Source organism: Balaenoptera acutorostrata, chromosome 6, assembly GCF_949987535.1.
Source record: "Balaenoptera acutorostrata chromosome 6, mBalAcu1.1, whole genome shotgun sequence".
NCBI classification, from domain to species: domain Eukaryota; kingdom Metazoa; phylum Chordata; class Mammalia; order Artiodactyla; family Balaenopteridae; genus Balaenoptera; species Balaenoptera acutorostrata.
The window spans coordinates 112,978,203-113,004,503 of NC_080069.1; the positions used below are offsets into that span (position 1 = coordinate 112,978,203).

Consider the following 26,301-nt stretch of genomic DNA (forward strand, 5'->3'; position numbering starts at 1 on the left):
GACTTGGCAGGATTTGTTGGAGGACTGGGTAGGAGGAGCAGAAGAGAAAAAGAGAAATCAAGGATAAATATGATGGAATCAAATCATGTTTTAGGAACATAATGATTACATAAAGGAAATATTTAACATTAACTTGTAAGGTAAGAATTAATCCTATTCTTTTATATAGTAGTATTAAAAAAACACAGATGTATTTGGTGATTTAGAAATTAACTGTACATACCTTAATAGACAAGGGACAGCTCTAGAATACCTGGTTTTAAAAACTTTGGCTGTTGATTTTTGATATGTTTTGAAAAATCTTTCCTCATGTGATTCTTTTCCCTAATACTGAGATGCCAATTACAGAAAATCAACTGGGTAGGGTTATAGTTTGCATTTGATAAAATAGGAGCTGAGATTAAGAAGATATTTCCCTCAGTTCTTCACTCTTGTATAAATCAAAATTGTGACTTAATTTTAGCAAAACAGTAAACCAATAAATAATTTTAAAGTACAGGTAACTTCATAACAGTTGACCAAGTTAACACTTATATTTTACAAGCATTTCATCAAATCGCTTTCAGCATATTTATGACACACACATTTATTCTTTTGAAACCCCTACTGTGAAAGAGGGCCTAAGCACATTATGATACTTCAGGGGACTTCCATTAACAACTTCTTTTCAAATAGATTTATAGTGAGAACAGCTAGTCTCTTTTCTCATCTCTAACAGAAGTAGGCAGGCAGAAAAGGTGGACAGAACTGCCTCTGAGGTCTGAGAAGGCACTCAGAAACAGCACCCCGCCTGGACACACTGGCCCACGTCCTGAGGGGAAACAAGCCTCCCCGAGAGCCGTGGTCTTCACTGCAGGAGATGGACGAGAGAAGACACAGCCGCAGACACTGTCTTGCATTTATTCACACAGAGGAATAAGAATCGGTACAAATAACAAACATTGCTTTAAATACAAATAAATAGCTCTGGTTTCTAAAGGAAACAATTCTAGATAATTCAAAGTTAAGTATTTTCTAAGTTCCTATTAAAAATAGAAGACTATTTTGCATTAAATAAGTCCTACTCCACCATAACTCTCTGAGGACTTAAGGATAAAACGGTGAATTCTATGCTCTCAGAAGTCACCAGAAAAATGGGAGATAATGCTCCTACCTCCCTGACCTATCCCCCAAATGGAAAGAGAGTTACTTGCATCTTAGACTGAGCTCATAAACGCAGGAAGTATTTAACATTTAAAGATATCTGAAAAGTTTTACCTTGGGAAAGGTGATAAGAATTTCTCTGAACCAGTTCTGTGAATTCTGAAACCTCACTATGCTGAAGTTTTGGTTCAAGTGTCTTAAATTCATTTATGCTCATAGGAAGACTTAAGTTCCTATAATGAAAGCTTCCTCTTGCTAGGAAAAATGACGGTAAACAGTCTGTACTCACTAAGAGTGGCACATTGGGTAACAAAATGATTTACCTGGTAAAGAAGCAATGGTGCTGCCCAATGAAACAGTCTGTCAACCTTGCACCAAAATGACCAACCAACACTGCTGACAGAAACACACTCCCAAATCTGTTGATTTCTTTTTCTTTCTCTATTGTTATATTTAAAATGTTCACAGAGGCAAGAAATATCCGGGGAGAAGTAGGTTCTACACATGAAGAATCGTTTTAAAGTCATGCAGTCTTTCAAGCCTTTAAAAACCACATAAAACATGAGGTCATTACAATCTCGGTGCCAGAGCAGTGCCTGCTCCATTGACTTTCTGTGTCCACTGCATGTCCCCACCTCACTCCGCATAAGAGAATTTGATTTCTTCTACTCAGACCTCTACACAATTATTAATAAATAATATGTCTGTTAGAGATCAATATAGCAATGTTTAAGTTTTCAAAGAAATTTTGCTTTTCTATTTAGACTGACCATGATACAATTCCAAATAGAACATCCTCATGCTATTAAAAACAATCTCATGCAATAAATGCAATTTTAAAAGTCCCATATTCATAATGACATTTGGTATTATAGAGGCAGGATTATTTAGATTCTTAAAAAATGATTCCAGTAGAAAAACTGGATTTCCAAACAGAACTTCCATTGTGGTATAAAATGCTAAATTTCATTCTACAGTTTTGTCAATGCAAACAATTTTTTAAGATACACACGTTTTCTGAGTTGGGATTTTGAAACAATAAGCATAATTCTTAAACAATTACCCCAACATTTGCTCAGAGAAACAGCTCTTTTTGCCAAGAACCTTTTCTTTTAGTCCAGTTGGAGGGATTTCCATAGAGAATTCTGGAACAGCAGTTCTGAACATGATTCAAAAATCTCTCACTTCCTTCCCTGTCTTTTACTTCTTCTTTATGTTGTAAAGACACTTGAGTACAGAAAAAATGTTTTTTTTTTTTTAAGATGGATATTAATAACTTAAGTTTCCTGATTTAAATAGTAACATTTTTTATGTTTGCCTTTCTCTCTGGCACACTATATAATGTTTCTGGAGTTACAAATCCAAACAAACCAGTCAGCTAGAGCATCCCAGTGTTCAAATCACAGTTTTGGATACAATCCTATTTATTCTGGATGATGCTCAATTCCACACATACTTCAGGGGAGAAACATCCATAAGAACATCCAAAGACGTTATGTTACCAAATTCTAACATGTGACTGTGCTCTGTTGGACAGTACCATTCACAGCTACAAGCACAAAGGCAGAGGATTTCAGGTGTGGAGACCAATTTGCTTTTGCTGTTATGGTAATTCATAACCATCATCTTCGAGATTTCCAAGCTGTTCTAGAATAAGGCGTAGTCCTTTTTTTATCTGGTGGCTTGAAGTAGGAATAAACAGGTGCTGCTGGATACTCTGCATCTGGGTTTTCTGCCATCATTTTCAGCTTTGCTTCAATGGCTTTTATCTTTGCAGTGACACTGGAAAAAGGACAGCAGAGGATCAGAGTGGGTACATTCAGAGAATACCTGTGTCTTTCATCTTCTTTGTGCCTCTTAAGCATATCAGAGTAGCAACAAGATATTCAAACACAAACATGCAAGCATTTCCTAGAAAACACATATAAAAACAATTAATGTTCTCATTTCAGGAAAGAGATCAAGTCTGGTCCCTCTATTAAGTTTTTTCTGTAAGACACTGTTAGAAGTACTTTGCATATTGCTACATTTAAACCTCAGACACCAACACTGATCAGCATCTTAGTGTCTGTAGATAGTAGGCACTCAAAAATAATTCGTGTACAAATTCAAAGCAGAGTCTGGAAGAGATGTGTACACTCATGTTCATGGTAGCATTGTTTTTTTTCATGGTAGCATTATTCACAATAGATAAACTGTGGAAGCAACCCAAGTGTCCATTGAAGTATGAATGGATAAGCAAAATGTGGTATATACATATGCTACAATGTGGATGAACTTGGAGGACATTACGCTAAGTTAAACAAGCGTTAAAAAGTTAAATACTGTATGATTCCATTTACATGAGGTACTTAAATGAGTAGTCAAAATCACAGAGACACAAAGTGGAATGGTGGTTGCCAGGTGCTTGGGGGAGGTGGGAATGGGGAGTTAATGTTTAATGGGTGTAGAGCTTCAGTTTTACAAGAGGAAAAGAATTATGGAGACAGATGGTGGTGCTGGTTGTAAATTATGAATGTATTTAATACCGTTGAACTGTACACTTAAAAATGGTTAAGATGGTAAATGTTATATTATGCGCATTTTACCACAATTAGAAAAAATGGAAGAAATGATTCACGTAGGTTATATTCTTCACTTTGCAGATAAAGAAAACAAGGCATAGAAAGGTTAACTTGCCCAGTGTTATACCACTAGTGAGTGGCAGAGTTGAGATTTGAATACAATTGGACTCCAGAGCCATACTATGAGCTATTATACTGTACCACCTTCTGAATCACTAAATAATAATGGGAAAAAAATCCTGGAACTCCTACAAAGTCCCTGTTTACTGACAAATGTGTGTTTAGGCTATCATTTACAGAGTGCTTACAATGAGCCAGGCAGTGGCCCAGTATTTTACTCATATTGTTTCTAATCCTTGCAACAATATTGCAAGGGGTTTGATCCACATTTTACAGGTAAACAAATGCATAGAGGTAGGGATTCACCCAAGGTTCACACAGCTAAGAAATTGTGGAGCCAGGATTCAAGCCCAGTTTATCATCAAAGCCCTTGCTTTTTCCTCTCCATTAGGTTGGGAGCTGCGTAGCCATGTATTAGAGAGAAGGGGTGAGGAGACATTGCAGAAGTTGTGAGGAATTCCCTTCTGATCAAGGTCACTGCTATCCCTGGACCAGAATGCAAAGCACTTAGGCAGAGTATTTTTTGGCCCACGGCTCCCTTTATTTTCCATTCTGATGCTGTCAATGGTCTACAGCCCGGGACAGAAACTTGGGAGGGAATGTGCACATGGCCTTTTAGAGATCCTCAAAAGGCATACATCTGCACATACTCATGATTTTACACCGGCAATGTAAAATTAAAAAACTAAGTTGCAATAAAAAAAGAACCCTGAGGTCGCACTGAGATGCATTCCAGCACCTTTTTCCATTAATGGAAAATTAACAGCCAGCCATTCATTCTGTATGAGTCACAGGGAAAACAACCTTCTCTAATTAGGCATAGATGTTAATCGAAAGATGTAAACTGAGGTTCTCTGGATTAAAAAATAAATGGAAAACAGCAGGCTAGATTATCTAGTAAAAAGAGCAAACAGTGAAAATAAGAAACTAAAGACATGTTCACTGTACCATGGAGATCACCAAGCATAAATGCAGTCGTCCCTTCCTAACAGGAGTTAGATTTATGAAAACCTCCATGAAACCAATCTGTGATCAAGGAGGTTTAATCTCATGGGGAAAATAGGATAGCCAAAATAAGTTCCCAGTGAATCTACAGAAGTCATTGGTTAGGGAAAAAAAAAAAAAAAAAATTGGGAGTATAAAATAAAGCAGCACAAAATTAAGAAATATCAATGATATTAGACAAATTAGTTGACTATAAAATTAATTTTACCAATTTTATCGCTCCTGAAAACACTTCAGGATCACCTTCCCCTGCAGTTTAATGAGATGTTTGTACATCTGTTTTGTTTGGTGCAAATATACAGGAATGTTTTTTTTTTTCCCTGTCTGGCCCTCTGTCCAAATAGGCATCACTTTCCTGACTTCGTGACATTGTTGATTTCTTTTTTTTTTTTTCATTTTTATCGGGGTATAATTGATTTACAATATTGTGTTCCAGGATTTTTTTCCCATTATTATTTAGTGATTCAGAAGGTGTTCAGCAAAGTGAATCTGTTATACAAATATATATATCTCCACTCTTTTTTAGATTCTTTCCCCATATGGACATGTTGATTTCTGACCCTTATGGAACACTGATGCTCTTTCACATATCTTCTTCCCCTCCCCTGGAACAGGCTTTAGAACAGTAGTCCTGCATTTACAGCCTGGAGTTTCTCTGAAGCAGTAATTAAAAGACTGAATTTTGAAGTCCAGTAAACCTGTCTTTGAATCTGGACTCTGCTATTTGCTACCTGAGTGATCTTGGCCAAGATATTTTACCTCTCTAAACTTCAGTTTCCTCATTTGTAAAATGAGTACAACTGTACTTTTTACCAGAATTTTTATAATTCAATGACATACGGCATGTAAAGTGTTTAGCACAGAGCCTGCTTCATAGTAAGCTCAACAAATCCTGGCTTTTGTGATTGTTACCATTTCTCCCTCGGCTACGATGCAAGGTAAACCCCTCTACTTCTGCTCACCCATCTACTTAACTTCCGCTTTCTCTACTCAACCCTCAATTCCTTCTGTTTTGAATTAACTCCAAGGAAGGAAATGATAATTTGTACTTACTAGAACCAAAACTGTTATATTTGCTGAAATGGTAGATAAAATTAAAGTGCTACAAACCCAAACTGTGTATAAAGGAACTCATAGTTGGGGAGGAATTTGTGTATAATGACAAACGCTGAAGATAATCAAGGCCTTATTAAAATGCCTGTTTTTATGGCAAGGACTGAATCTGATTTACCTCTGTATTCCCAGTGCCAAGTATAATGGCCGGTACATGGTAAGTACACCCAGCCTCTTTTGAGTGTATGAATTCTGTAAATGGCTGGTACACACTCTTAGGGGTGTGGGAGGAGGTGAAATGTATACATTCTGGAGACTAACTGAACACACTTCTCAGCGTGTCAAAAGTTAGTAGATTCCACTCTAAATTAAGAGTCCGAAGGTTTACTAGAACCGGAATGAAGGTTAGAATGAAGAGATGGCTCAAGCTCTTGCATACCTGCTTGCGTCTTCCTATAGTACACCTCCTTACCTTAGGTTAGACTGAGCGGGCTCAGTGCTTGAGGATGGCTCAAGACTAATTGGAAGGACCTTATCATTCTTGTTATGATCGTATCTCTGCAAGTAAGAAAAAGGCAAATTACTTCACCTGGGCAGAAACCAGCCCTCTACTGCAGGGCATGTGTTCAGAAATCCTAATCCCATCAGTGTATCGTTAGATTATTTTTCGACAATCTTAGGACTGCTTTATGCTTAGAATTAATGTAGACGTCCAGACAGTTTTGGCCTAAAAGTTATAAACTGAGAAATTTAGAAGAGGCTTCCCATCTAGCCATTAGTCCTCCTTATTTGGTAGGGAAAGAATTTCAGCCTTTAAATTCAGATGGTACAGATACACAGCAGGATTGCCCTCTCACATTCCTATTCTGTCATACATCACCTCTCACAATATTTATTTTGCTTTATTCCAAGCACTTTAAAATTTTGTTAGATTTTTGCAAAGTACCAACCATAGCATTCAACTCTTAACAGATCTAAGTGGAGAAGAAAAGTAGTAACAGCTTTCAGCCACTGATATAGAAAACATTCTCCAGGAAGAGTAGTTTATTTGATGTCAGATAATTATATACTTCTTTTAAAAGGTAAATACAATATTAAAGAGCAATCGGGAGCCTCTGGTGGAAAAGACGTGTAAGAGAAGAGAACTGCAGGGCACAGAGATTCTCAATGAAAGAACGAAGGATGATTTATTTCTCTTGCATGTCTTTTCAATGAGATGCAGAATGAGAAAATGACAGCCAGTCTGGCAAATGAGACTTGATTTTCTTTTGAGTAAAAAAGCATTTGGTAATTCTCTTTGCTGTTTCTATTTTTAAAGGCAGTGGGTCCTAGAAATTGAGACAGCTCTGTGATTACCTGGAATACTCATAAAGATCCAAAGTGTCTGAGCTCTGTTTTTCAGCTTGGACACTGAACTCAAATGTCTTATTTCTGTGACTCTTTACTGGGAAGCTTGTTGGGTACAGTCTCTGATCAAAACTCATGCTCATTTAGCTAAAGACTGAGGCTCCAAATCTAGTTGTCACATATCTTTTTGCAGGCAGCTCTGTAAAGACCACACTGCAGGAGGAAAAGAATCAACTTTGGGGATTGCTCCAGTGCACATACTTCACCTGTGCTGGCTGTAACAGAAGACTGTTCTTTTTTTTTTTTTTAAAGCGGTTGTAGCTTTTCCAGTGCACTTTCCCAAGAGAACAACTAGGAGATGAACATGGCAGTTCACCACTGCTTGGGCCTTGGAGTCAATACAGACACTGCAAAGTCCCACAAATAACTCTTAAAATCTCTGGAGTAAGGAAATGTCAGTGCTTTAAGCACTCTTACAAACTACCCATTTCGCAAGCATTTAGAATAAACAATTCAAACTCTCCACAGAACTGAGAGGCTGGGAAGAGTCTAACAACGCCTAAAGCAACTAATTTTAAAAATAAATACATTTTTTCCTCCAAAGAACAACCCCCACCAAAAAAATGATAGAGGTCTGAGTATACATATCAGTCACATGGAAGAATCAATCAAAAACAGAATCTGTGGGTATGCGGAGAGAAACGACGAAGGAACTTAATCCCTCCTGAGATGTTTCTCAAAAGAAAAATCTGGCAACACACATGGTAAATACAAGTAGGAGACCAGAGTATGGCTGTTCCAGATGTGCAGAGGCTCGGATGCAAATGGGCAAGTGGACAACTGTCTTTCGGAAGCTTCAGTTAGGACGAGCTGGTGCTGTCTTTCTAGCCTGTTAGACTTACCTTCACTTGCGCGTGTGCCCATCGCACCACCAGCTTCTTGGACAGAGCCAGCTTGCCATTGAGACACTGGATGGCTTGTTCTGCTTCCTGTTCGGGAAAGGGATTAATGTTAGTCAAAGATTCAAATGCCTCACTAGCTTTGATGGCTGAATTTCTAACTGTTTTGTTAAACAAGTGGCAAAGGGTTTACAAGAAAAAAAAAAAAGGCAGAATAGTAAAAAGGGTATGAGTTTTTGTAATCTCAGTCATACAAAAGTTCAAATCCTGGCTCTGCCACTTACTGGCAGCGTAATATTTAGCAGGTCAGTTAATCTCTCTGGATATTATCTTTTTCACCTGTAAAATACGGACATTGCTTGTTCCTCAGTGGTCATGAGGAGTCAAAGAGCGCATGTAGAGCACGGAGCATATGGTAAGCACTCAACCAACGTCAGCTTACTAGCTGACTATTGTGCTGCCTATTGGGTGATACCTTTCTACATACTTCTGTTAGTTACAGTAGCACCTACTATGTCAAGAAACTGTACTCCCCCAGGGACTCTGAAACTATATCCTGGACTAGGGCTTATACTCCCTGAATCCAAAGTGAGAAACAGTAATGGCTTCAAAGGATATAGGAGTGAAGGAAACCAGGCCGGAAAAAGCAGGAGTGAGTCAAAGAGACTACGAGCAAGGTATCTCTGTGAGCCAATCTCTGCACCTGGTTTTCAGAGCCAGAACTTCCCTGACCCTTTCCCCATCAGATATAGGAGCAATGAAGTTGAAAGGAATTCCTGAGGCTGGGTAATAGGCACTCTAGGACATTCCCAGGAAGCCTGGCTGTACTTTTCCATCCTGCCAAGCCTCCTCTGCTCCATTTGTATCCATGAGGCATTTGGCCAAGCGTAACCCACGTTTACTGGGAGTGAAGAAGCCCTTAAGGAACAGGAAGAGGAACAAGGAGAGTCCGAGGCTCAGTGTAGGACATTCCAGTCTCGTTTTCCCAGTGACTCTCTTATTCCTCTGGATCCTGCCAGCATGACATCCAACAAATATCTGAGTACCTACTATGTGTCAAATATTCATCACTGGTATCCCTGCCTCACTATGGCACGCAAAATTAGAAGGACAGATGAGACATTTTATTCTTTTTTTTTTTTTTTTTAAAGGATTTTCTTATTTATTTATTTATTTATTTATTTATTTATTTATTTATTTATTTTTGGCTGTGTTGGGTCTTCGGTTCGTGCGAGGGCTTTCTCCAGTTGCGGCAAGCGGGGGCCACTCTTCATCGCGGTGCGGGGACCGCTCTTCATCGCGGTGCGCGGGCCTCTCTCCACCGCGGCCCCTCCCGTCGCGGGGCACAGGCTCCAGACGCGCAGGCTCAGCAACTGTGGCTCACGGGCCCAGCCGCTCCGCGGCATGTGGGATCTTCCCAGACCAGGGCTCGAACCCGTGTCCCCTGCATTAGCAGGCAGACTCTCAACCACTGCGCCACCAGGGAAGCCCCCCATTTTATTCTTAAGTTTCACTTAGTGAATTAGAATTTACATGACACTCTCCATTAATTCTGTAGCATCAACAGTCATAAGATGCCAGCAGGTGATAAATGTTTTAAAAAAATAATTTCCCGTCTCTGTAACTTGTTTCAAAATTCATGTTTCCAACAATATTGTTAAATGCCAAATGTGTTTTCATATAAATTCTCACCTATTCTCTCAACTTCCTAAAAGGTACGGAGGGTGTGTGTTTTTAATCCCCATTTTTAGATGAAAACTGAGGTCAAAATAAGTTAAAGAGACTTGCCCAAAGTTAATAAATAAAAGAGTCAGAAATAATAGGCTTTGTGACTTCGAGTTTAGTGTTTTTAAACCAGCATCTATCCTCAACATGACCACTGATTTTAGTTGTCTGTAAACATCTTCAACGTGCTCTATCATTAGGAAATAATAAAGTATTTTAAAATGCTAACTATATAGAGCACATTTTCAGTTCCCTCAAAAAAAACCTTGAACAATTAGAACAATAATGAATCACTTACTGCCTATCACATTTGCAAAAATTAGGGGAAATTAAAAAAAAAAAATCCCCAGCACTGTTAAGGACAAATGACACTCTCAGACAGTCTCAGAACATACTGATACATCATTTCTTGAAGGCAATTTGGCAGTCATATTACAAAGAAAAATTGTGGCCTTTGTTGACACCACTCCATTTCCATGAATATAGTAAATATGTACATAGAGCTAAAGAGATGTTCACTGCACTGCTGACACATGTGGAGATTAGTTAAGTAACTTACCATATGTTCACAGAATAAAATATTATGCAGTCATCAAAGATGACATTGGTTAGTTTTTAAACTGAGGTCTAAATAATAAAATGTATTATAGATATAGATCAGTGAATTTTTACATATATCTACAGCTACACCAGTGAAACCACAATATGATACAGAATGTTATCTTGATGTGTATTAGATGACAGAAAAAATTTTAATTTACTTTCAGTGGTAAATAGGATATATGATTCTGTCTGTGTGTTATAAGCTGCACGTTTTTTAAAAAATTGTGTACATGTGTTTGTGTACGTGTGTATGTGTATGTGTGCATGAATGTGAAGAAAGAACTACAAAGATATACAACTAAATATTAAAAACAGTGATTATTTCTGGGTTTTAGGCTGATAAATGAAGTTACTTATCTATATTTTCATCTGTAAGAAACAGGTATCACTTTTACAGTAAGAAAAACATCCAAATACAATTATTATTAATAAAAGAGTAACTAGGCAATGTTCTCACACATGACTAATAAAGTTATAGAGTTATAAGCAGCGTCTCCATATTTAATAACATTCAAATTCAATTCCTTTATCAATGCATGTCCTCTCCAAGGACTAAATTTTAATCCGGATACATGGATACATCACGGTTGAAGCTGGACGTTCTCTTTCTCCGTATATATTCAAATTTGTCCACATTTATTCTGAGACATTGAGAAGAAGCATACATTTTTAAGAAATAAAAATAAAAGAGAGTTTGCGGGCGGCTCACCACAGACAGGGAGGGCTTCTGCACCACGGGGCAAAACTACTGAAAGAAAAGGAGGCTTTGTTGGCCAGCCACTAAAGGAACAAACACAAGAGAACAGGGAGGATCACGTCCATGTGCTTAATGTGGGCATCCCGAAGCATCTGGTCAGAAAAGTAGGTCAGCTGCCTGAGACTGCCAGCCTGGGGACGGGAGACTTTGAAAGCTGTTCACTAATTCAGTTTTTACCGAGGATCTCCTTTAGGACTCAGAGCACAGCACACAGAGATGAATCAGACATGGCTCCTGCCCACAAGGAACTGCTATTCTAGTAGTCAAGAGGGATGCACAGATAATTATGAGAGTATAAGTACTGGGAAAGGGGGAGAAGTTCAATTACCTGCTTAGTTTCAAAGTTAACGAAACAGTACCCTCGAGGCTGTCCCTCCAAAGCACCTGACTTGTGGAAGAGGAAGTCGAACTGCTTCACCGTGCCAAACCTCTGCAGGAGCTTGAGAAGGTGGTATCTATGGAGAAAGAACAGCCCCTGAGACACCCTGGGAATTTGGTCAGCCTGCGAGATAAAAGCAGGAGATAATTTACCCCAGGGATAAAATCTCACATCACTGCCCCCTGCCTTCCTCCAAACTGCCGTGTTAGTTTATTTGGCAAACAGAGTTGTTTGCCTCTATTTGGAATGGGAACTAGAATTGTCATGGCTATGCGTCTGTCCAACACAAAAATACCAAACAAAAAAACCACACCTAGCAAACAGCTGTCTGGCCCACAAGCACCATTTGTTTTTCTTTTGGAGAACAGCTCAAAAATAGTGTCGATTTATTTATTTTCAATTTCCTGGCAATGAAATAGTATTTGTGAATAACTACAACTCCATCAGAAACACACACCCACACTCCAAATGCAAAAGCCAACCCTACCTCAAAAATAAACAAAGTAACACATATACATTCACACAAACAAAAATACAATCCTGGAAGACTTCCCCGTTAGCTTTCACAGTTAATCATTAGCCCCAAATTGCACTTGAGACAAATTCTGCCAAAAGCCAAACCACAGCTAGTGGCACTTCCGTAAGTGCTTGAGAGTTTCCATCCCTGATGTGACCGAATGACAGGACAATGTGGAACCGCAACGTGATGGAGGCTGGTGTCACACAAGGCAGGGGAACCTGACCGGTCCTATAAATCATCCCACTGCAGGTAACTACCCAACCTCAGTTGCTTCAATATGATTTATGCTCTGGAGTGTGGCTGAATAAAGAATCTAGCTGGCCAAGGAAGGCATTTACTCCTGGCAGGAGGTTTACCCCAAGCTCTTGCTTGCCACTCGGCCCCTCACCCTCTTCTTGGATTCCTTTCTCTAAAACTTACTTGGTTTCTATAGAGCTTTTAAGTTATTCAAACAGATGTGGCCTTAACAGGTTGCTGTGGCCAATCTCAATTCCGACTTCCTGTCATCTGATGTGAGGGTGAGACAAACCAACAGCTCTCCCGTTTCCTTTTCCTTTGGCCTTCCTCCTGGCATCCTCCACGCTATTCAAATGGAGTCAAGGCTTTCTCTAAACAATGCTGTCCCTGTGATACTAAAAAGGTATCAGCCCACATGCTAAAACTGTTATTACTGGGAATTCTACCCCACAGGGAGTCAGTAAAGCTGTCTTCACAGCCACATTTATATTCACATTGTTTTCTAGAAGAAAACTCATCAAGATTTTATTCTTGAGTAAGGATCTCCTTTGGGAGGCAGAAAGATATGAAATGGAGCATAAGCTACACTAAATTTGAGACTAATGCACATCAACAAGCAAGCCCATTATCCTGGATCAGGTCCTGACACAGTGGAGCAAGGAAGACATAACACAGGTCTTATACTGGGGCAGGGTGCAAGGATCCCAAGGCATACAGTGGATATTAATCTGGTCTTTAGATCTGTTTTGAAAGAGAAAACAACCATAACGCTCTAGTTTCCGAACTCTCAATTCCTATCACGATACCTCAACTGCTGGTGAGAATGAATGAGGTGATTCTTCAGGGGAAAGGGAGACACCTAAAGTGCAAATTTCTGGTTTTACTTAGTTTTCTGAATATGCTTACAGCAAGGGTGGGTCTCTCAAGTGCACAGACAGATGGGCTAGAAGAATCTCTCTCAGGGTCTTTAACTCACAGCTGCATCTTCCACTTAGTATACCCATTCAAACCTCAACACTGCACCAGTTGCCATAAATGGTGGGTCAAATCTGTTTTTTAAAAAACAACCTAAGGGGGCTTCCCTGGTGGCGCAGTGGTTGAGAATCTGCCTGCTAATGCAGGGGACACGGGTTCGAGCCCTGGTCTGGGAAGATCCCACATGCCACGGAGCAGCTGGGCCCGTGAGCCACAATTGCTGAGCCTGCGCGTCTGGAGCCTGTGCCCCGCGACCGGAGGGGCCGCGATAGAGAAAGGCCCGCGCACCGCGATGAAGGGCGGTCCCCGCACCGCGATGAAGAGTGGCCCCCGCTTGCCGCAACTGGAGACAGCCCTCGCACGAACCGAAGACCCAACACAGCCAAAAGTAGATAAATAAATAAATAAATAAATAAGAAAATCCTTTAAAAAAAAAAAAAAAAAAAAAAAACAACCTAAGGGCTACGGTGGGCCGGTCATCTTTTCATTAACTCCATTCTGCTTAATAGCAGGAAGGTAAGGCGATCGGCATTTCCTAGGAAATGAATTTTAATTTACTCAGGGAAAGAAGAAAAAAAAAACTCCGACAGATTATTCTTTGAAAAGCTAACAAATGCGTTCTGCCCGAGAAGTGCGACCTTAAGATTCCAGGAACATCTGCTTAGGTCCGTGTCTTTCAACTGCTCCAGGATTTCTTTCCTTGTTTGATAATTTCTTGAAATTATCGGAACACCGAAACAAAAGGAATGAAATGTTTACTATTTTGCTTCCTGGAGATGGGGACTGCAAGCTCTGATAGTGAAAAAAGCCTGAAGAATCTTGCTTTCACATCTGCAAGCACTTTCATCTGCTGCTGAAGTATGGGAGAGCTCACTACTCATCAGAGCCTTGCTTCACTTAATGAAAATGTGGGCCCTGCAGCCTGCAGGAGCCGGAGAATTAGTACACCGGTCCCATACATATTTCTGCAACATAATCAGTGTTTTCTGTAATGGGCCTTTAAAATGGCCTTCCTGCCTAATGGCACAGAGGGAATTAGTCTATATGAATTAGATTAGGTTAAGACAGACACTTACAAATGTGTCAAGAATTGTAATATTAGGCACTTGGACTATCCAAATGAATACAACTAAGTCTCTGTCTTCAAAGACCTGAGATTCTGGTTCGAGGAGAGGGAGATGTAATCAAACAATTTTAAAACAGTGTGAAGCTTGCACACAGAGGTATGTACGTGAGCACACAGATGAAGAGGACCAACTGCGCAGGGAAGGTGGCAGTTAGTGAATACCCTGTGTAAAGACATAAAGGTGAAGAAGACTGATCCATCGGCAGACAGTGGGGGCTCTTAGACAGTAAGAGAAGAGGCTGAAAGGCAGGCAGGGGACAGGCTGTGAAAGATGTTGTGTGCAGGAGGGAATCTTAATGTGATGTTGTAGGTACTGGGAAGCCAACGAAATGACATTTAAAATTCTTTTTAATGCACAATTTGTTTCAGAGAAATTTTTTTTTCATAAACTTACAGAAATTATTATGTGGTGGGTCTTTATGTTCTATGCCTTATATGTTTTTAAATGGTCTTACTTTGTTTCAAATTTAAATAAGCAAAGGGTAAAGGCTGTTTTATGCAAATCAATGCATGAGAAGCAGCACAGGTCATGGAGGAAAAACAAGGAATGGGCTGAGAGGGAAGCGGGGGTGTCTTCAGGGGGAAACACTCTGTTCTTACATGCTCATGCATTTATAATCCCTTGAGTTTAGCTCTGAAAGTCTGCATCAGAAGGACATTTCCCCCCAGGTGGCTCTCCATTGCTTTTAAGTTTACTTAATACATGCCAGTCCTGACCTCCTCCTCTCCACAAACTATGCCTCTTTCCAGCTATTCCGCTGGATGGTGTGGACATGATTCTTTTCCATTTCTCAGGCAAGAGACATCAGGATCATCTTTAGCTCTCCACTCCTCTTCAGTCACCTTCTTCATCTCGCAGACTCCACCCAGTGGCCTCCAAGTTCACTGTCTCTATCTAGGTGATATTAATGGCAGGTCCGCAGCTAATCTTCATCTTTAGTCTTTGCCCCTCCTGTTCATCCTAAATACTGATGTCTGATTTTCCTACTAAAACATCACTTTCATGATGTTGGTCTCCTGCCAAATACCCACGAGTCTCTTCTACGTGAAATTCAAACTTGTCTGAATAAATTTTATAGATCCTGTCTTAATCTGATAGCATTCTCTCTCTCCAACTACTATTTTCATTATCGTTTAGTACTCAACCTCCCCTTCAGTCAAAAAGGTCTTCCCGATATTCGACTCATCCATAACAATACTTCTTATTCCTGCTTATATTCCTTTATTTATGATTCACCCTCCATCTAGAATGTTCTTTCTTTTAGAATTTCTACTGGCTTTGTTCTCTCTCATACTTCTCCTTATGCATAACGCAGTGGCTACTAATTTGGCTTTCTATACAGCACATTTACTATTTAAAAAAGAAAGCAGTACTAACCCTTTCAGAAGAAACCATGGTATGGAAAATAGATGTCTAAAGACATTAATTTGTTCAGCTTCTCTACTGACGGCACTAGTAATGATATTTAAAGTTGTTGTTTTTACTCTTACAGTTAGACTGGGCCCCATAACATTTAAAGGAAGTCCTTACAATGAAAAATTTAGAATAGAATACTTTAGGTTATGACTGTCCAGTTACATGGATTGTTAGAATATTTGTGCAAAGAGCCCTATATTAGGTGCCAGGAACTTAGTCCTATCATTAAGTACTTAAGTGAACTGAGTCAACTCCCTTTACCTTTCTTTACTTATAAAATAGGGAAATGTTGTCTGCTCTACTTGCCTCACAAGATTGTTACAAGCTTAAATAAGAGGAACTAATGAAATATTAGAGCTAGAAGACATTTCCAGAGCATTTAGTTGAACAGTCTCACTTTATAGGTAAGAATTATGAGGTACAATATAGTTGAAAGGAATCCAAATATAGTGGAAAGAACACAGGCTTGGAATCTGCTACCTCCATAAATAAGAGTATGTCATCATTCCCTTAAATCCAGATCTCTAAGATCTATTTAGTTATACAGATATTCCTGGCATGTAACATGGTCCTAAAATGGTCAGTATTGCAACTACAAACTGAACAGAGTACCAGGGTGCTAGGCAGTCAGTCAATAATGCGTATTCTGTTGAGAAGAGGCTGATGGATATCCTACTATAACTTGAGCACAACTCAGATTAGTAACAGGCACACACACACATAAGATGAATAGAATTATTATGAAATAAACTTTGAAAAACTGAGTGGAAAAGGTTTTTTTCTTTAAAAAACTTCTGTCAAGAGTCATTAGAACTTTAGAGATTTGGATTCAAATAATATTTTCTGAGATTGGACTACAAGCTGGGTACACATGTTCACACAAGTTTCATCATGTAGCCCTTCAATGTTTGGGAATGACTGTATTTTAATAATTAGTCTAGGTCCATCGTTACCTACATCTTGAAAGGAACAGAATCCAGAAGTTTATGTACTTCAAAAACTTGGAAGAAAATCACATATTTCTACAAGATGAGACCTACCTTACTATAATATTAGGTTTCTTTGCTGTAATTAAGTAAATTAAATGAAGTAACACTATGCATTTCATGCTAACCATAAGCTACAATTGGTGGTTATGTCATTAAGAAGAAATTTAATAAATCAGTTTGTTTATCGAGAAAATATTTTAAGACAAGGAATCCATAGATGAACTACAGTAGAAATGACCTCTGGTGACACAGAGGTGGGAAGTCACAGGTGGAGCCAGCAAGGCCCTGATCTGTAGTCTAGTACTGGATGTCCACCTTTGTCCTGGTATGAGAAGAGCAGAGATACCAGTGGGAGAGTTTTTGATTCCATGTTCCTGTTAATGCTCTAACTAAAGAAAACATTCACATACTCCCACTTATGACATAAACTGAGGTGGCAGATGCCCATGTGAACCTTCCTGTCAAGCAGCAGGATACAATTATAACACGAGTATCATTACAGGGCACCGCAGCTAAAACAATGAGCATTGTTTCCACGCTCCAGATTTCCATTCAGACAAGAAGCGGTGGGAATGGAAGCCACTCTTGGGAGCATCCTCTCACAGCCTGGGTTTTAGATGATGGAAACAGCTTCTCTGTTTAATTCCCTCATTAACTGAGAGCTTGGGCAGGTTCACATATTCATCCTCAAAGCCATAAGTCATAAAGAGAGCCAAAATAAATGCAGTCTATATTTAAGGGCCCTCGTGACCAAGGTAACATAATTAGGGGGCAACACACCTTAAATACCATCATAATTTCTAGAGGGACCCAACAGTGTCTGCACTTAGCCAATTTGAGCTTGAGCAGGTTTAAGAACTGAACATTCTGTCATGATCCTGATATGTTAGTTTACATCTCTTTCCTCTCTCATAATCCCAACCCTGTTATACACCTCCTCTCACCCCAGACTCCAACAAGCAGATTCCCTTGTTTCCTCTCTCCTTGCTTTTAACACTATTCCACAGGGAATAACTTCTAGGACCGAGGCTGTAACCCATGCTTGCTTTAAGTATTGACCCCAAATGGCTCAATGCACTCACACTTGGCTATCCTGCCACCAACCACCACCTGCCCCTACCGAACGACTGGGGGAAGGAAAAACCTCTCAATTCTCTCTGCTAAGGAATTTCATTCCACTATAACATCCACAAAGGAAAGAGTGGGGAGTCAAGACAATTCAATTAGCTTTGTCACCACGGACAAGGCACTTCCATCTCTTGGGCTTCAGTTTCCTCTGCTGTAGGACAAAACAGCTGGAAAATATCAGAGTCCTTCAAGGGTGCTCCACGAGTCCTATAAGTGATTGCCAAAGAAAGGGTGACTGCTGCCCAAAGGCACTGGGTATACCTTGTCCTCCCTTTAATCAGAGCAACTCTGAGCTTTTATTTTATATCTAGGTTCTGTACTTTAATAAGACAAGGCTCCTCAGATTTAGAAACTTTGAAAACTGCCTAGCATGGCACTTGGCACACAGTAGGCACTCAAATCATTTAACGAATGAATGAAAACCAAAGTGACTGGGCTATCTCTAAGATTCCTTCTGACTTTCCTTGGTTCCATGGCTGCTTAACATGAATTAGAGTCAAGTGGTACCTCTCTGCCTTTTTGTGAAAATACTGATACTTCTTCTGCTTGTTCCTTCATTTTGGGGAACGAAAGTATGCCCATGGCTGGTTTTAGGAAATAATTTCCTAGTCACTGGGTACAAGGATTCGAAATAGTTGAAAATTAGGAGAACATCTTAGGCAAGCAGGAAAAACTAGTAATATATGGTTTAAAGGGTATCCAAGTCTGTGTCTATGCAGTAGAAGAGTCCAAATGTAAGAAAAATGACAAGATGACAGGCTAAAACAACATATTCCCTTCAAAGATAATTAAAACATAAATAAAAGGGCCAAAATATAGCCTATATCCCTTGAAAATGCTTCTGAACGTCCTCACCACAAGCATCCCAATTTTGTAGGTAATGAATTAAAATATCTTAGACTCACTCTGTGATTTTGGGGTCCAGGTTGCCAATCCATAACCGGTGCCCTTCCTGTAGGGAACCCTCCGAAAGGATGGATGCATTCTCCAGGGGAAGAGTTTTGGTTTCTGCTTCCATCAATCTCTACGAAATACTAAAGGAAATGTGAACATTCAGACAGGAAAGGAGCAACATGTTGTGAACATGAGACTTCAAATTCAATTCAACAAACATTTATTCAAGGAGGGCATGCCCTGGGCAGTCCTTCAGAGGCTTCAGTTATTCCACAAACAGGGCCCCAGCACCAGTTCCCTTGGGACAGCTCCTCCGGCAGCCAGAGAGCAAAAGCTTCCATTTAAGGTGAAAGGGGTGTGGTTCTGTGTGTAGAAACTAGTTTTTCTCTTCTGAAGCCAGAGGCGGACTGGGCAGGAGGCCAAAGTCTCTACTACTACATCATACTCCAGTTCAACAACCGTCACCCAAAATAAGCCTTGGAAACCACCAGAAAGTGAGTCTTAATGACACTTAAGGGTATGGGTGGGGAAGAATAATAGTAAGTAACCAATTAGCTATTATCATGTCTAATATTTTGGGAGACACTGGGAAGAAGAGACTAACTTGCTCCGTAGTTATTCCAGTTCCATTATTTACTAGTTCTGTAACGGTGGGCAAGTTACGTAACCACTCTGTCTCAGTTTCCTCATTTGTAAAATGGGGATAATAAACAGCTATGCAGATTCACTGAGTTAACACACCAAAAACATTAAGAACAGGGGCTTCCCTGGTGGCGCAGTGGTTGAGAGTCTGCCTGCCAACGCGGGGGACACGGGTTCGAGCCCTGGTCTGGGAGGATCCCACATGCCGCGGAGCATCTAGGCCCGTGAGCCACAATTACTGAGCCTGTGCGTCTGGAGCCTGTGCTCCGCAACAAGAGAGGCCGCGATAGTGAGAGGCCCGCACACCGCGATGAGGAGTGGCCCTCGCTTGCCACAACTGGAGAAAGCCCTCACACAGAAACGAAGACCCAACACAGCCATAAATAAATAAATAAATATTAAAAAAAAAAAATTAAGAACAATAAACGCATGGCACCTAAGAAGCATTCAATTAATTTTAGCTTAAACTATTACCGACTTAGTTCCTGAAATGTCTCATCTCACAGCCACAAAAGGAGGATGAGGGTTACGATGGAGACGGTAACGTAACGAGCAAAAACCTTGCAGTCAGAAGGCCTGGTTTCAGATTTTGGCATTTCCATTGGAAGTCACTTCACTCTTAGCTTCAGTCTCCTCACCTCTACATAATAAACCTTGCCCTACTTATAACTCAGAGTTGCTGAGAAGACCAAAAGTGACACAACAGATGTAAAATAAAGCTTTAATGTATAATGTGGTAGAGGAAGAAAACTAAAAGGGCTGCGAAGATGGCAGGCTGTGACAGACTTTAGAACTTCCTGCTAGAGAAAACATGTCCTGTAAAACCAGAAGTGCCTCCGAGATCAGTGTTGCAGGAACTGTGTCTTAGTAACAACAGCTGACATACTGAACACTGCCATTACCTCTTATTCAACTCAGCGCAGCTTACACAGGCTAGCACATAGCAGCCCCTAAGGTAATTGTTTGTTAAATGTGTTTATCTACCTCCACACATGAGGGTATTTTTCTTCCTCTCTCATTCACATGTTCAATCTGTTCCATAACGTGAGACAAGCAACTAATAACTGCTAAACCCTGGGCTATGTGCTGAAAATAGAGAGATGAACAAGTCATAGCTCTTGCTCCTACTTCCTGGGAGAAAGGTAAAACAGGCATAAATAGAATCCCAGGTGTGGAAACTGGAGAGGAGAAATATTTTGTCCTTTCCTTTCCTTCTACTTACAGATCATTCATTCAAAAAATGTTTATAGAGCCTCTATTTTCCAGGCAGTGTCTAGGTACTGGGGACCGAGCAGTGAACAAGCAAGGTCTCTGCCCTCCGGATGCTTATATTTGGAAGAGGGGCAGGACAAGACAAAAGCAAAATAAATAATCAAGATGTAATTTGTGATAAGTGCCTCAAACACAGTTAAGCAAGGGGATTTGACAAAGTCTAGGGATGGACTACTTTAGAATTAGTGGAATGGGAAGACCTCTATAGGAGATGACATTTGAGATGAGACTTGAATGATAGAACCTTCTGATACTAATACCAACAGGAAATAGTATCACACGAGGGAACCATTTTTAGTGGGAAGAGTGCAGGATATGGGGCCAAAAGATAGGCACTCAAATCCAGGCTTTTGCACCCAGTTATTTTGTGACTTTAGAAAGTCATGATTGACCCTTAAGTGTCCCGTCCTCAGAAAAGCTTTCTCTAATAGAGCAGAGCATCTGGTTAGTCTCTATGACAGCTACCTTTTTCTTTCCACATAATACTAGCTCAATGTGTCACATACTATTTTATCTTCTGTTTCCCTCACTAGAATGTAAGTTACTGGAGGGCAGGGCCTTACCTATTTTGATGATTCTATTCCCGGCACTTAGTACACTGCCTGGCTCCTGGCTGGTACTCAGTATTTACTGAATGAATGAATGAAACAAGCCACTTCCCCACTCGGAGCCTCAGTTTCTTCCTCCTTCCTACAAAAGTTATAATTATCCCTGTCTCAAGGGTTGTTATGAGGCTTAAATATGACAATACACGTGACAGCTCGGCACAGCACTTTTTGAGGAACGGTAAAGTGTGGTAAGTGATCAAGATGCCATACGACAATCAAAATCCTTTGGGTTCGCAATGGCGACAACCTCTTATATTCACAGAATTCACAAAACGCTCCCGCCCACCCCCCCTCCCCCGCTGAGCTACAACGACCCTGGAAGCCACGAACAGTCATTTGGGGAAACTGAAGAGCAGAGAAGCAGGCGCTTGTTCCTAAAAGCTAATGGTAACGGTGGGGTCAAGCCTGGAATCTCGGCTTCCCGATCCCTGGCCGCGAATTCCCAGATGCGATGGGTCATTACTCGGATTGTTATTTCCGGGCCAGCAGCGGGACAATCCGGGGCGGGGCCTGAGAAGCCGTCTCTCTAGGGCAGCCTCCTCTGGGAGCCCCTCGCGGGGCCGGCGCTAAGGTGCAGGGGCTCGTCGCGGCCGGACTCACCTCGTCACCTCGGCGTAGTCCCCTCGGCTCATGCCCCCAAAGCAAGCCCCGACTCCGCGGTCAGATGGCCCTCCAGACGCGTCCACCTCTGCGCCGCCAGCTGCCAGGCCGCCCGTGACGCACTACGCCTGCGCCGCCGGCCCGCCCCGTGACGTCACGACGCCCGCGCCGCCGCCGTCGCCGCCGTTGTGCGAGTCTTCCTAGTAGACTGGGCGCTAGCTGGTGAGTGGCCTCGGCACGGCCTCGAGGCGCGCGCGGGGCCCGGGTGCCAGAGATCTCTACTCAAGGACCTCTGGGGGACTGAACACCCGGACGCGTTCCATTCGAATCCGGCTTGACCTTTACGGCTGGGGGCGGGACCTGCTGATCAGAGCGAGTCTGGGGGCGGGGCTCATCTCATCAGCTAGGAACTTCCAGGATGGGAGGCGGGGCTTACTAAATAGTGGCAGCTACCTGGCTGGAGCATTTAATTTTCATAACAATCTTTTGGGGGTAGGTTTTTCTTTTTTTACAGAATTAAGTCCAGACCCTTTATTTATTTTTTTGGCCGCGTCGCATGTGGGATCTTTTCCCCAACCAAGTATCGAACCCGCGCCCCTTACTCCCAGGGGAGTAGGTATTTTTAATCCCCCATGCTGGAGAAAGGGAAGCTCAGAGAAATAACTTCATCAGGGTCACGTGGCTAGTGAGTGATGGCGCCCAAATTTCAAAGCCTCAACTTTTAACCATTACTCTGTGCGGCCCAGTGGCAAAACAGTTGTCATTTGAATAGCCCTTCTGTATCTACAAAGTGCTTCTGCAGCTCTTATTCGATCGTCCTGATAACCCTGATAAATATTATTGTCATCTACAGATGAAATTGAGGCCCAGAGATTTTGACCTATCGAAGGTCACATACCTAGGAAGTGCTGGAACCAGCACTCTTTCCCAGGTCTTCTCTAAGTTTGATGCCTTTTTCCTGTCACCCCACTCTCTTGCATTCTCAGAATCTTGGAGAGCTTTATAGTTAGAAAGAATGAAAACCTAGTCTGACCCTTCGTTTTATAGTTGAGGAAAGAAAACCTAAGTAGAAGAAATGACTTGATACAAGTCTCAGGTCATCAGCAGAGCTTCCACAAGTGCTTTTTGAATACAGGGCAGTTATGAGTCTAAAAAGGATGGCTGGCAGGGAGTGATGAGATAGGAATAGTGGAATCCAGCCCTCCTAGCTCTTAGGCAAAAGCTCTTTCTCCACTTGTTAAAGTGTCTCATCCTTCCTTTGGCTGTGCCAGGGACATGATCCTGCATAAAGTCAGATACTATAAATGCCTTCACATGGCAGTGAATTTAGAGAACATGCCCTATTATCTCTAAGTGAAAAATCTGGCAAACCAAGAGATAATGGAAGCAGTGGGAAGTAGAGCCTAGGACCTACTGTCTGAGGCTTAGATTTCAGTTTTGGTGCCAGCATCGTGACCTGGAGGAAGGACTTAATCTTTATAGACTTTCGCTCATGGATTCTTCACATTTATTCAGTGTCTCCTGTGTTCAGGACTGTGGTAGGGGCTGGGGATGCAGCCGTGAACAAGACAACCATAGATTAGTCCTTGTACTGCCTATAGTCTTACGGAGGGAATTAGACAATGATCAAATAACTACACAAATATTAACTGATATTGTTAAAGTAAGTGCTATGAAAAAGTACAGGTGCTATGAAAGTGGGCTATAGGACGTTTGACCTGTTGGGCTAGAGGAGAGAGCCAAGGAAGGCATCCTCTGAGGAAGTGATGCTTAAGCTGAAATCTGAAAGGAAAGTGTGCGGTAGTTCATTAAAGAGGTGAGGGAAGATCATTCCAAGCAGATTCAACAGTATTTTTGAAGACCCTGGAGCAGGAAGAGTATTGAAGGAAATGAAATATCAATTTGCTTATTTGTAAAATGTGGGTGATTATCACAACCCTGGTTACTGTGAGAACCAGGTAACACGTGAAAGTATTTTATATAAAACAAGGGCCTGCGTGTGTGCACACCCACATTTATAAAAGTCTACATATCATAAACTAATATACAGCTGGATTGGTAGAGGTTGCTGGGACAGTGGATAAACCAGGACTTTGTGTTCCTCATCTATTTCTTTACAAAATTAAAGTGCACCTTCTATGAAAAAACAGGAAAATTCAAGTTTTGAGAACTTCGACTTTGGATAAAGAATATGTGCTTCAAGTAGTTTTAAAAAATGTTTCAACAGTTGGAAAAATAATGCCAGTAATTATACTGCCTTATGTACACAACCTAGGATAGTGGTTAAGAGCACAGACTCTGGAACAAAAGTGCCTGAAATAAAATCTTGGGCAAATTATTTATCTTGTGCCTCTGTTTCTTTATCCATAAGATGGTTATAATAATAAGTACTTATCTCCTAGGTTATCATGAAGCTCAAATGAGTTAATATATGCAATATATCACTTAGAATTGTTTCTGGCACATAGTTATCACTATATGATTATAAGCTATTGTTTCATTATTATTGTTATAATTACCTTTTTAAAGGCTCATTAATATCACCATGAGAAAGTTGCAGTGGAAACTGTAGCTCAGAGAGGCTGATGATCTCCCTAAGGTCACACAGCTAGTAAATGGGCAGACTGAGATTCCAGTTTAAGACCACATCCAAAGGTCATATATTTCCTGCTGCATTTTTTTTTCTGAGTGTAGGTTAATTTTGTTGTATAATACTTGGGCTCCCATAATGGTTCCTTTCCTCGACCTTACTTCTCTGCTGAACTGAGTGTTAATATGCATGTTCTTAAGGTAAAGGGTCCAAGGGATTGCCTTTATTGACCTTCCACTTTGAAGTTTCCTGACTTCTGTGCAATTAAAATCTACGCCTTAAGCATTTCAGCAGTGTGGTTTATTTATAGAGTCGTCTTCCGGTTCACGTGTACCGGGTCTGCTTTTGGGTGCGTTTTCTGTCAAAGGTTGTTTATTTCTAAACCATTTTGATTTCCTGTTGCTTTGTGGATTGGTATTGTGACCTGCAACAGGAACACCAGGAAACCTGTCTTAGTGAAACAGCCAGATTGAGACCCTGTAGATTAAAAAAAAAAACACTATATTATACAGCCATATTTGGATGTAAGTGTGGGTTAGGCATTGGCTATATTAGGCAAAAACCTAGATATAGAAACCTCACTTAGAGGCACATTTCTGTGAACAGTTTTGCTGCTACAGGGCAGAACTATTAGCTCCATGCCCTTGGTCAGTGACAGTCTCTTTGAGCCTCAGCTTCTACATCTATAAAAAGGAGATTATTATACTATCTTTGTGGCATTTTTGAGAGGATTAAATGAATAATATGGGTAAAGCAGGCAGCCCAGGCCTGACCTCCATTAACAGTAGGCATTAATAATGTAAAAGGGGAAGATTTTTTATTTTTTTATCTAGCTCTGTCTTTACTGACGTCCACACACTCATCATTGACATCTAGCATCTCTTGCTATTAAAAATTCCATCGGGAGAAGTTTTTTGCCTTTGTGCAACTCATTTGCTTTTCTTTAAAAAAATAGTGGTAATGATAGCCAGCTTTTATTAAACAGGTACTATATTCCCGGCACTCTACTAGGTTTTTAATATGCATTCACTATCTCATTTTGCTTTAAGAGCAGGATTATTTTTCTCATTTTGCAAAGGGGGAACATGATGCCCAGTAAGTGGAATCAATTGCCCAAAGTTGAAATTTATATCCAGATGTGACTGACTCTAGGCTTCCTTGTACTTTAGTAATGACATGTACGATTTCTTTGTTGTGTCTGACCCTGGCATGGAAGTCTTTGAAAGGAAAGGTGACAGCTGTCAATAGGTACCCTTTTGGGGAACTTCTGCTGTCTGCTAGAGACTGTGCCAAGTGTTTTACTTACATTAACCTATTTATTCTTCCCAAACCTAGGAAATAACTATAATTATCTCCATTTTACAGTTGAGGAAATCAAGGTGCGGAGAGGTTCAGGGGCATTTAGTCACCATTTAGTGGTGGAGATGGGATTGGATTCCAAGTCTTCTGACTACAAAATGCATGCTCTTATTCAGTCTGTTATACTGCATCAGAATTCTAGGATGAGATTTGTTATTTTTTTAATGAGATTTGGGGCTGTTTTTCAAAGATGGTAGCTTCCAAGTATTTGATGCTAATTGTGCTTAATTTTTAGCTGAGTGATAATAGCCAGATTCCTGGCAGAAGCTATTAATGCTACATTTGCCAGTAAACTAGAACTGTGTTCTATCCCAGAGGTAGCTGTAGGCTCTAGCATCTTTTCCATGGT

General features: G+C 40.7%; 2 protein-coding genes across 6 annotated transcripts in view; one reads left to right on the top strand and one right to left on the bottom strand.

Moving 5' to 3' along the window:
* Positions 1 to 886: 886 nt before the first annotated feature.
* Positions 887 to 22,135, bottom strand: RBM18 (RNA binding motif protein 18). 2 transcript variants are annotated; one of them, XM_007178084.2, is made up of 6 exons: positions 22,004 to 22,135; positions 18,893 to 19,021; positions 11,545 to 11,671; positions 8,135 to 8,221; positions 6,358 to 6,443; positions 887 to 2,925 (listed from the first exon to the last, which is right to left on the bottom strand). In XM_007178084.2, the coding sequence occupies exons 2-6, from the start codon at positions 19,003 to 19,005 to the stop codon at positions 2,766 to 2,768; spliced, it is 573 nt and encodes a 190-aa protein (XP_007178146.1). In that variant the 5' UTR covers positions 19,006 to 19,021; positions 22,004 to 22,135; the 3' UTR covers positions 887 to 2,765. The 2 variants fall into 2 exon arrangements, with proteins under 2 accessions (XP_007178146.1, XP_057404463.1); XM_057548480.1 differs by lacking the exon at positions 22,004 to 22,135 and having other exon boundaries at positions 11,545 to 11,718; positions 18,893 to 19,008.
* Positions 21,911 to 26,301, top strand: part of MRRF (mitochondrial ribosome recycling factor) — a 57,175-nt gene continuing 52,784 nt past the window's right edge. For 2 of the 4 annotated variants that reach the window (XR_009008614.1, XM_007178087.3), the window contains exon 1: positions 21,911 to 22,225. The gene's annotated coding sequence lies outside the window, so the exon portion shown is untranslated. The remainder of the gene's footprint in view (positions 22,226 to 26,301) is intronic. The other 2 variants (XM_007178085.3, XM_028165411.2) reach the window with 2 other exon arrangements.

Coding starts and splice junctions, on each gene's coding strand:
- RBM18 (XM_007178084.2), bottom strand. CDS start 19,005: ATGGAAGCAGAAACCAAAACTCTTCCCCTGGAGAATGCATCCATCCTT. Junction 11,672..18,892: donor CTGGACCCCAAAATCACAGA/GTGAGTCTAAGA, acceptor CTTTCTCCATAG/ATACCACCTTCTCAAGCTCC. Junction 2,926..6,357: donor CCCGCTCAGTCTAACCTAAG/GTAAGGAGGTGT, acceptor TCCTTTTTCCAG/TGTCACTGCAAAGATAAAAG.